This window comes from Cnephaeus nilssonii (assembly GCF_951640355.1).
Source record: "Cnephaeus nilssonii genome assembly, chromosome: 9".
NCBI lineage: Eukaryota > Metazoa > Chordata > Mammalia > Chiroptera > Vespertilionidae > Cnephaeus > Cnephaeus nilssonii.
In genome coordinates, this window is record NC_137080.1 from 73,668,895 (window position 1) to 73,680,590 (window position 11,696).

The 11,696-nt window shown below is 40.7% G+C and overlaps 1 protein-coding gene across 14 annotated transcripts in view; it reads left to right on the top strand.

Moving 5' to 3' along the window:
- DST (dystonin) overlaps nt 1-9,178 on the top strand; it is a 435,295-nt gene extending 426,117 nt beyond the window's left edge. For 11 of the 14 annotated variants that reach the window (XM_079780745.1, XM_079780754.1, XM_079780755.1 and 8 more), the window contains 5 exons: nt 518-635; nt 2,920-3,119; nt 3,537-3,647; nt 6,647-6,770; nt 7,910-9,178. In XM_079780745.1, the coding sequence (XP_079636871.1) occupies nt 518-635; nt 2,920-3,119; nt 3,537-3,647; nt 6,647-6,770; nt 7,910-8,172 (816 nt within the window). In that variant the 3' untranslated portion in view covers nt 8,173-9,178. The remainder of the gene's footprint in view (nt 1-517; nt 636-2,919; nt 3,120-3,536; nt 3,648-6,646; nt 6,771-7,909) is intronic. The other 3 variants (XM_079780756.1, XM_079780750.1, XM_079780751.1) reach the window with 1 other exon arrangement.
- The last annotated feature ends 2,518 nt before the right edge of the window (nt 9,179-11,696 follow it).

Genomic DNA, 11,696 nt, shown 5'->3' on the forward strand with positions numbered 1-11,696 from the left:
GAAATATTTATTGGTCATGTTCATTTACTACTTTATCACCTTATGAGTTTATGAAGATTTCTCCCACAGATTTCAATGGCAAAGTTTTAGTGTAAGAGGAGGTTTTAATGAAGAAGAATCAGAGTTTACTACATCTTCTTTAGAATCATCTTGCTTTGTATAAACCCTGGGCAAGTGGGCCCATGCTTATTTTCATGGCTGTTTAATTTCTAGAAACATTTTTCAATCACCACGTGACTAATGTATCTGTCATAAGAAAGAAAAATCATTTTTAGAAGAAATCTTTCATATTCTACTTGATAACCTTTGTTATCTTTTTTCAAATTGTTTCCTTTGGGCTAAATCAGCATGCAGCAGCCTAACGCAGATCATTACAAACCCCTTTTTCTGAGATTTTACTAATCGCTGTGAACTAAGCAAAAAAAGTTGTTTGCTTACGCTACTACAGATCACACACTACCCATTAGTGTAGAATGAGTAGTGACAATTAGAGGGTCTTCTTTCTTCATCTTCACAGTTTGGAGACTCCCAGCAACTGCGACTGGTCCGAATCCTGCGAAGTACCGTGATGGTTCGCGTCGGAGGGGGATGGATGGCACTTGATGAGTTCTTAGTGAAAAACGATCCGTGCAGGGGTAAGGAGATGCCTATGTTGAGATAATAGCACCATAAAAGGATGTCAATTTTGTATTCATTTCTAGCAACAAAAACTTGCCCGGGTATAATTTTGGTCATTTATTTACAATAGTGTTTCACATTGCTCTGTCAGCCTGAAGTTTCCAGAGAACTCCTGGCAGTCATTAAGCCATGTTCTTCCTGTTGCTTTTTGACTTCTCTGGATAAACATGGGACTGGAGGCAAGAAATACTAGATTTTCTTTCTGAGACGAACCCATCTGCAATTTTCAAAATGAGCAATTGCACCAACCAGGGGATGATTTCATCTCTCATTCAGTAGCAAAGTAGGAGGGAAAGGAAATTGAGGTGATGAATACTGAAGGTACTGGATAGTAGAAGTTTAAAAGTGAAATTTTTTATACAATTAGGAGGAGGTGAGGAAAGCAATACTTAAAGATTAAAAAAACAAGAACCGATAACCCGACTCTGACTTTGAAGTGGCAGAACATTAAAAATATAGACATAAACTGTAGCTCTCACCATGTCTTCCAGCCTAAGAGCCCTTGATCAGCTTTTAATTTCCCTTATTTTTCAAATCCTGTTGTTAATTTTTGAATCCTTAATTGACTCACCTTCCAGGTGGTCATTTGATTATAATTTCTATAATAAAAATGGACTCACCAGTAGGCCCATTTTTCTTTGAAAAAGACAAAGAGATTTTTGTGCTTTTCTTGAACCCATTTTAATCCCTTTAAACAAACAAGAGCAAATGTTGGTGCCAGCACTATCAGGCTACCAAGTGGGAGGTCATGGTTCCCCCAGTGGGCTCTTGATTACCGTGCTGCCACTGAAGACACTGGTGTGGTGGGTGAGTTGCTATGTGGTCAGCAGGCCTCTCTGCTGAGGCCACCGTAGGATGATCACACAACCATACCTAGGAGCTCTGCTGTCTGCAAGTCAAATGGTGTAAAATAACACAATTTTCCTTTTCGTTTCATATTTTTGAAAATAATGCAGCCTAAGGTAATGCAGTTCCTTTTATGAAGCAAAGAGATTAGAACATGCAGTGTTCTATTGGGTTGCTTAGGAAAGTTAGCATGCCTGTGGCAAAGTCTTCTAAATACATTTTTCTTATGGAGTCAAACCTTTGAGTGCTTTTCCTGATGCAACTTTTCTCCTAAATTTGTGCTAAAGGCCGGACCTGAGCATCTCTTTGCATATTCAACTACTGGCTGTACTTTGTTTCTTTTCCTGCTAACAGTATTCTTTAATGTGATTGATCTCCTGTGTCATTTTTTTCTAGTTCATCATCATGGGAGTAAAATGTTACGTTCGGAATCAAACTCTTCAATTACTACTACTCAGCCTACTATAGGTTGGCAACCCCTCTCTTTGCCTCTCCCCTCTTACCTTTTCTCTCCCCTACTTTTACATTCCTGCTTTAATTATTTGTTTTAAAAATAACACGCTTCATCCATTGCGTATGGCTTACGTCATATCCAACTGAGCTGGTGCTTCCAAACGTAAAGTCTGAACGTTTCACACACTTGCAGTGTGTGGCAAGCGTAGGTGTTATGTAAGTGACCAAACACATGCTAACACGCTGCATCGGGTTCTCGTGGAGTGTTCTCCGTGCGCACATGTGTTCGTATGAGTGTGGCATCACTGATGACCTCCCGGATCCCTGGGTCTGGTGTTTGTCATTGCATGTTGGTAAAAGAGAGCTGTTCAAGGCATAAAATAAAAATACTAGCTGCCTCATCCCAGTGAAAAACCTGAAATTTCAGTGTTGTCATCATGATTAACAAGCCATCTGTCATTCTGTGTAACTCCATTGTTTGATTAATCCCAAAGTTAAAATACTGGCATTCTCCTCACCTCAGCAGTACATGCAAAAGGCACAGTCCCTGCTTGACTGGCTTGTCTTCTCAGTGTGCGGAAAGGGTCATGAACCCATGTGGGCATCAGGAGCTGGTGGATTAACAATATTTTAGCATGAGCTTTCCATTTTCATGCTGACTCTTTCTTTGATAGTGGTTATTCTGGCTGGTGTCTAGTGTTAGAATAAACACACTTTTTCTTTTCTTTCCCCAAACTGACTTGTATCCAAAAGGAATGCATTGTAACGGAATGCATTCACCTTTTTGTTATGCTGAGTTGGAGTTGGCATGGAAAACGATGTTCTCAAATCCTCAGGGTAATCTGTGGCGCCCGGTGGTCGTTCTTCCCATAAACGATTGAACGCCTCTTGTTTTCCCTCCTCTTCTGTTTTGTGTGCCTCGTTGTGTGTTACGCGATCCAGCTAAAGGAAGGACGAACATGGAACTTCGGGAGAAGTTCATTTTAGCAGACGGTGCCAGTCAGGGTATGGCTGCTTTCCGACCCCGCGGCCGAAGATCGCGGCCTTCATCGCGTGGAGCTTCACCCAACCGATCGACATCTGTGTCCAGTCCGGCTGGCCAGGCGGCCTCCCCGCAGGTCTATGCCACCAGCACACCCAAGGTAGGACTCGGTTGGGAAATGTTTTCCTCCCCCACTGCAATCCGTGTCTTGAGTATACTTCTGAATGTTTCAGGACCCTAGAATCTGTGAGCTTTCTCCATTATGTTCCTTCTCACAATACGGCAGATGAAGGATTATTTTTTTTAAGGATTATTACTATTATTTTTTAAATACATGCTTTTGCCCTATGGCCCCTGTAAGACTGGGCGCTGCTTTCATTACCTTTCAGATTGGTTTTTCTTTGTGAAGTTTCATTCATTTTTTTGGTGTGTATGATTTGCCATCAGATCTTTCCACGTATTTTTAATTATTATTGTTCTTACTGTGAAATGTGAGTCTTTGCTATGAGTATCTCTTTCTGTGGCTTTGTGTTTTACCTGCTATCCTTTACGTTTGATTTGCCATTGTTCCATACAGATCCTCCATCCTTTAACACGCAATTATGGTAAACCATGGTTGACAAACAGCAAAATGTCAACTCCTTGTAAGCCAGCAGAGTGCTCAGACTTTTCCGTGCCATCCGCAGAGGTATCGTAAGGCCCCAGATTCCAGTCTAACAGCCTTTCATTGAAACTATCACCCACTAACATTGCTTTACCTCTCCCTGAATATATGTAATTTTGATACTGCTATGTCTTTTTTTAAAATATATTTTTATTGATTTCAGAGAGGAAGGGAAAGGGAGAGATAGAAACATCAATGATGAGAGAGTATCACTAATCGGCTGCCTCCTGCACGCCCCCTACTGGGGATCGAGCCCGCAACCCGAGCATGTGCCCTTGACTGGAATTGAACCCGGGACCTTCCAGTCTCCAGTCTAATGCTCTATCCAGTGAGCCAAACCAGCTAGGGCACTGCTATGTCTTTTTAATAGACTTGTATAAAATAAATATCAACCCACCAGTTCTTGGAAGACATGAGAGTAAAGGGTTAACAGAAAAGACAGATTTTAGATTTTGCTCCTTGTATAATGTCAGTTTAACATAGCCACACCTGCAGGTTCTGCACCTTATACTTAATTTTACTTTTCTCTCATGGGAGAGTGAAATACAAGAGATTATATCCAGACTTAAGTAAAGTTTCTTTTAAAGCTGATGGTATGCTTTTGCTTCTAGACATAAATGCAACCAACCCCCTTTAGGTGAGAGTGAGAGGTGGTGTCATTTGCAAGAGAAATCACTTAACTAAAATAATTTTCATTGAGTGTTCACTATAGGCAAGGTATTTCTGAATGTCTGTTACACTTATTTCTGCCCAAAAACACTGGGTGGGTGAGACGTAAGAGCAGGGGCTTAGTCATGCAAACAATTATGTGTCATTTTCAAAAAGTACCTATCTTTATTAGACTTCAATGGCTATTATCATTAAGCAAGCTCTAGCTTTTTTAATATGGCATGATATATGGGGATACGATATTTAGGTGATAGAAAATTTTCCAAGATTAATACATAGATCCTTTACATTCAAGTGAAAGTCAACCATATATCTTTTAAAGAACTTCTCTGTAAAATGACAAACATAGGCACCAAATAAGCACATGTTTGATTAGGAAAAAACCCACAATCATTAGGGGGAGAAAATCCCTAAATAATATCTTTTGAGTTGAAGGAGGTATTTCAGGTTAAAGGCTAGAATCCAAGTCTGAAAGTGATATGCTGCCTTTAGAAAGCCCTTTATGATTTTCATAACACTTTCTGATCTATTATTTAATCCTCACATCAGTAATAAAGCATAGGCAGGGAAACTTTGGCTTCCCTCATGCCTCCGATGGAAATGATGGAAATAACATTAATGACAGGGATAGAAATGGGGCAGAAACAACTCATTCTTCAACTCCTCCCCACTCCCCAGCCCCTCCTTTGCACCCCTTCCCCTGAGTGAGAAGCAGTAGTATTATAACATCTAGAGTTGTCTGTCACTCATGATGGATCTATTGTAGCAAAAACTGAGTCCAGTTCAAGGAACCTCAAGCAACATGTTTGCTTTAACTATTTCGAGCAGAAATAGTTAAAGCAAACATTTTAGTTCAAAATTTTAAAAAGTAGAGAGTCCCCAAATCAAAGTCTAAGCATGCTAATTTTGACTAAAAGAAAACTGTGTTTTATTTCAAGTAGGCTCATCAGACAAAAACAAAACAAAAAACAGGCAGACAAAACAACAGTGTACCTTTATAGAAGGGCTTTAAAGGTAGGGTTTAGAACAATCAATTCAAAACCACCAAGGCATTCTGAGAATAATGCTTTGTGTCTTCCGTGGTAATAGATTCTGCCACCTTGAGTGATATGTTTTTTAATTGTGGGTCCTTACTCTCTTATGGATAATTGAGATATCCTTAGTTAGAAATTTAACTAGATCAGAGATGTCAGATCTTGGGCAAATCACTTCCCTACTCAGGCCCTCATTTTTCACATTTGCAAAAAAGTTGTGATTAGATGAGTGGGAAGATAAATTGTGGCTATATGTCTGAAAATATTTTGAAAACTTAAGTATTATATGTATAGAAGTCATATATATATTCTATAGTTATATATGCATAGAATACATATGTAAAGTATATGTATAGAATATATATGTATGGGTACATATGTAAATGAATTATAAATATTATGTAAATATTACAGATTTGTAACCCTGATGTATCAAAAGGTCTTACATATGCTTTATTAAGCATTTAAAACTATTTAATAAAGGAACAGTTCATTTTTTTAATGCACACATAATTTGGATTAATTTCTTTCAAATAGCTCCCTTTGAGTTCATCAAGGAATATGACAGTCCCTACACTTCTCAGGAAATTGGTTTATTTATTTATTTATTTAACTTTTGGAGAATTTTCAAAATGTTGTAGTGATCTATAAAAAGTGCAGTTGTTTTAGGCTTATGATAAAATTTCATAGTTATCATTGCTTTAGACAATCTCTGTGAACTCCTATGAGAATTTTAAAAGAATTATCCCAAACGTTGCCGAGGTATTTTGTATGTAAGGACCACAGAAGGTCATGGAGCCAGAAAATGAAGTGGCATTTTACCAAGTTCTAAAACGTCACTTTTTTTGCAATTAATTTGTTTAAATGGTGGCTATCTCGGCTTTACTTGTTTACTTATTGTTCTATTTCTGTTGGTTTATTTCTGCCTAGTTTCCCCAAAAGCGTTGGCTGTAGCAGAGTATCCAAGCACACATTTTCAGAGCCCCATCTCCTCTCTGTACCAAGGCAGTCAGCATCGTTTCATTAGTATTTCTTAATTCCGTACTATTTACCGACAGACTCACAGTTTAATTTGTCTTTTATCCCCTTGCCATCATTTGGGGATCTCCACTTTCTTGTTTCTTCTTCAACATGAATTCCTTGTCTTTGGAAGGTTCCCTTTGAATTCAGGGAGGGAATAAGAAATTAGTGGAGACAAGCAAGTGAGAACCCCATGCCTCGCTGAAGAGGTCTAGCAGAGGGTTTGCAGCCATCTTTAAAGTGGTGTCAGTGGTGAACTCGAGCAATATTCTGAAATATGCTTTCACTGATTGAATACAGGGAACACCAATACAAGGAAGCAAGCTTCGACTTCCAGGATATTTATCAGGGAAAGGCTTCCACTCTGGGGACGACAGTGGCTTGATAACAACTGCAGCCGCCAGAGTCCGAACACAGTTTGCTGGTGAGTGTGGTGCATGCCTTTTTTTTTTTTCTTTTTTTTTTAATCCTCACCTAAGGATATTTTTTCCATTGATTTTTTTAGAGACAGTGGAAGGGAGGGAGGGAGGATCGAGAGAAAGAAGGAGACAGAGAAAGAAAGAGACAGAGATGAGTGAGAGAGACACATGGATTGGTTGCCTCCCACACATGCCCTGACCAGGGCCTGGGATCGAACCTGCAACTGAGGTATGTGCCCTTGACCTGCAATTGAACCAGAGACACTTCGGTGCACAGGCTGACGTACTAACAACTCAGCCCCACCGGCCAGGGCACATATCTTGCTTTAATGGCTTTTGAAGTATACTCTGAAGATGGAAGTCCCCTGTCCTCATTGGGAAGAAATTATGAATTGATGATGCTGTGTTCTTTTGAAGTGACATGTAGCCCCAGTCCTCCAACAAAGGTAGGGGATAAATGAGTCATGGGAGTAGGTGACTAGAAAACCCCTTTTGGAAAGTACCAGAGAGAGAGATGAGAACAGAAGAAAAACTACAATAGTATCCTACCCCTCTTAGCTGGAAAGTCTTGGTCCTTCTGTCTGCTTGGAAAAGCTACTGGGCTCTATTTCAGGCGGTTGGAGAAACCCGCCCATACTGGGCCTGACACCAGTGCTTCTCATCTTTCTCACAGAAGAGTGAGCCTAACCCCTGGGGTTCTGTGCTCAGCAAGCCTGAAGTTTCTTTAAAGTTTCAAGTCCTTTCAGTTCCCATGGGCTTTGAATTACTTGTCCTCGGGCCAGACCTGCACCTAAGAGTTTTCTCCGTGTGTGCACTGCACGCATCTGGGTATACACACTACACTTGGGAAAGCACAACCTTACATTACAGCTGTGTTCTTTGTATCTGTTTGTAGTCAATGGAATCCTCTTTTAAGCCCAGACCTAAATTGTGTTAGTAAATCTAGCTTTGTGTATATTGCGTCTGCTTAGAGGGAGGCTGCCTACCCTTGTGGGATGGAGAGAACCATGAACCCACAGTATTCTCTGAGTGCCCACAAGGTGTCAAGAGAAATCGCTGAGATTCAAGGTGGCATGAGGTTTCAGGAGTCTCTTGCAGATGGACCCAGTAATAAGGGTGACCCATCTCTGCCCTTTCTCCCCAGATCCCAAGAAGACTCCCAGCCGACCAGGAAGCAGAGCGGGAAGCAAGGCTGGTAGCAGGGCCAGCAGCCGCCGAGGCAGTGATGCGTCAGACTTTGACATTTCAGAAATCCAGTCCGTGTGCTCAGACGTGGAGACTGCCCCCCAAACATACAGACCTTCGCCCCGAGCAAGCTCTCGGCCATCCACAGCCAAGCCTTCTAAAATCCCTACACCCCAGAGGAAGTCACCGGCCAGCAAATTGGACAAATCCTCAAAAAGATAGTGCCATTGGTTCCACCAAGGCCCTTCCTTGAGCATTTATTATTTAAGTTTGAAAGATGTAAAATATGATGTAGAAATTATTGTGAAATATTGCAAGAGGTGAGTTTAAAATTCTGCAGATGGCCTTATTTGTGTATTTGTCTTTTTATTTTATCTGTATAATTTTTTGTCAGATACTCTGGGGTTAAAGTCACATTATATGTGAGGGGAAGGTAGAGTTTAACATGCACTAACATTTCTGCACTGTAACGTCAGGAGCACACACTAAAATCAATTCCCGTACCTGCAGGTAAGTCCACATCCTCTAAAGCCACAGCCCTACCCGGGTAACTGACGTTAAGGATACCTCATGACTTTTTCTTGCTTTTGTGGAAACTCCGAAATGGGGAAAGACACACACAAGGAATCTATTTCAAGATGATGTAAATGTAAACTAAAAGCTGGAGGGCAGAAAGACAGACACATCCACACCCAGTTCTGTAAGTTGTATCTGACAGAGAACTCCCAGGAAGTTACTCTGAGGCCCCTGCGAGAGCTATGATGGTCAGGAACCTTGCACCATTTCTGTGCCATTTCTTCACATGAGGCCAGAGGTGTCCTGGACAGCAGACCTATTAAACTGTAAGAATATCATTATAAAGTGCATCCATATAACTGTGAGGTTTTCTTTTGCTTGAGTGGACAGTAGCACTTGTATCATTGAACTCATTTTGTATTAAAGCAATTTTTGCTTGCAGAAAGCTATGAAATAAAACATGTCCCTTAACCACATTGCTATGGAATTAATTTCTTTTTCCCCAGGGAAAAATCCGTGTATTTTTTTATGAGCAATATCAATTTGGAGTGACCAAAAGATACTTAAAAATGGGTTTATTTTGATTTCTCATCTGAAATAATCATGTTCTGGTATTATATCTATATTTAATAAATATATACATTTTAACTTATTATGTATACTCACTATAGAAAGATATTAGTATGCATTTAATAAAACATATTCACTTGAACATATGGAATACCTGATTATTTAAAGTGAATTTTTTCTGTTGTTGTTCAAAATAAAGGTTATATGTATGATGTATTTTACTAATAGTGTTAACAGGCTAAGCTTGGGGATATCAGCGATATATTATAATAACTATATAATAAAATTACATGAACTACTCATTCTACAAAGATATTGAATAAGTGCCAACCATCTGATAGCCAGGCAGTGGCCCTGAGTCTACAGGGTTCCTACCCTCTTCTATTCAAGGGGGAAACAGTTAATAAAGAAATAAATCACCAGAACACGTAAGCTGAATACAGGAGATATGTGACAGGGTGACTGATTTAATTACAGTAATATAGTAATATTCTTCTGGCCTGTGTACCTTTAAAAAGCAAATGACAGACTTTTCCTAACTATAAAAATGGTGTCGAATATAATGAGAAGGATGGCAGATTATTACTTTGGGTATGACAGGTCACGACTTTCCCCATAACTCTGTAAATTTATTTCAGCAAATGGCCATGGTGGGGTTCAGGTTCAAGGATGTAATATATGTTCCCTGCGTGGCCTTTTTCATGGAGGCAAAGTTGAAGAGTCTGGAATTTCCACAAACAGAAATTAGGTGCCATTTTTAAGTGATAGTAATTCCTTCTTTCTTGAAAGCATAGGTCTCAGGTGGGAGAGCTATGGAAAGGGTAATTCTAACCTAAGAGATCACATGTTGTAATTCCTTCATTTGATTATAAGCATGTCACCCAAGATGGCAGTTGAAATTGTTGTTTTTCTTTTGGTGCTTTGCATGGGATCCCATTTCCATTTCAAAGACAAATGTAAGGGAATGATTTTATCTCAGCCTGTTTGAATGCCACCCCTGTTAAAGAGCTAGGGGGTTTGATTTTTTTTTTTAAGTAGTAAAATAATCTTTTGGAGAAAAATAAGTGCTTTAAAAAATATTTCAGAGATGTCTTCGGGACTGCTCCTAGTTAGCAATGGCCTTCAGGGGAACTTTTCAAATATAGATGTCTGATACTTGTTTCCTCTTGAACTAATCCTAGAGCCTCAAGTTTTACTGAAGGCAACAGACAGTCCTCTTCTTATACACATTCCTCCTCTTTTCCTCTTTTTTTGTTGTTTTTGTTTTGTTTCCTTCTTGCCTGCCTGCCTGCCTGCCTGCCTGCCTTAAAACACACACACACACACACACACACACACACACACACACACACACACACAATACAGGACATTGGAATGAATCTCAGCTATAAATATCTTAATGTAAAGGTTGGTTCTGTTAAGAGATAAACAGGCATACTAAACTTTTTAATAAAGAGTTTGAGAAAAAATTGATTGGAATCAGTAGTACCAAAGTAGATGTGCTTCGGAGCACTCCAACTGGAGCTCAGAGACTTTTGTAAATAGCTCAGAGACCTCGCTGGTTTAGCTCAGTGGATAGAGCGTCAGCCTGTGGACTGAAGGGTCCCGGGTTCAATTCTAGTCAAGGGCACATGCCCGGGTTGTGGGCTCTATCCTCAGTATGGGACATGCAGGAGGCAGCTGATTAATGATTCTCTCTCATCATTGATGTTTCTATCTCTCCCTCTCCTTTCCTCTCTGAAATCAATAAAAATATAAAATTAAAATTAAAAAAAAAAAAGGCAGAAGGCCAGGCCAGTGTGTTTCAGTGATTGAGCATCTACCTATGAACCAGGAGGTCACAGTTCAATTCCCATTTAGGACACATATGCCTGGGTTGTGGGCTGGATCCCAAATGCGGGGCATGCAGGAAGCAGCCAATGATTCTCTCATCATTGATGTTTCTCTCTCTCCCTCTCCCTGCCTCTCTGAAATCAATACAAAATATATTAAAAATAAAGAAAAGGCAGAGAAGCAAAGCAAGGAAATATGGGTGGGCTACAGCTTAAAGCCTAGTTGGCTGGCTGTGCTTGCTTATCCTTAGTGTTTTGATTTTGCAACCTTGAGGCATTCACAGGCTTAGGTTTGGGTTTGCTTATGTAGGCTGTCCAGTCCGCCATGCCTTAGAGCCACCTCTGTCCAGTAGCCTCCTTGTTTAATGAACACTTCCAGGCCACTATGGCCACAATAACTTAAGATTATCTTTGGTAAGATTAACCTACTTGTCCAGCTTTTAAAACAAAACGGTCTTCACCCGAAGCCTGGCACTGACCTCAGTCCGGTTTCCAAGTCGGCCCCTGTCCACCCCCGGACCCCGTCCGACTCTGGCTGGTTTCCGGACCCAGACCGGAAACAGAAATGCCCAGGTTAAGCCTGAGGCGTGTACCGCTAAGGCTGAGGAGCCAGGAGCCCACACTGACTCCTCCGGAGGCTGCGCCGGCGGGCAGGAGCCCAGCGCCCCGCAGGTACCGTGCCTGGTTGCGCCTTGACCCCGGGGCAGTCAGCAGCCTCCTTCGCTTTCCTCTTCTGACACCACAACTGTCCAGAGACAGACCGAGGCATATTAAACATTTTAAGAGCTTATTTGAGGCAGTGCTCCCCTGACCGGACTGGCGCTGGAA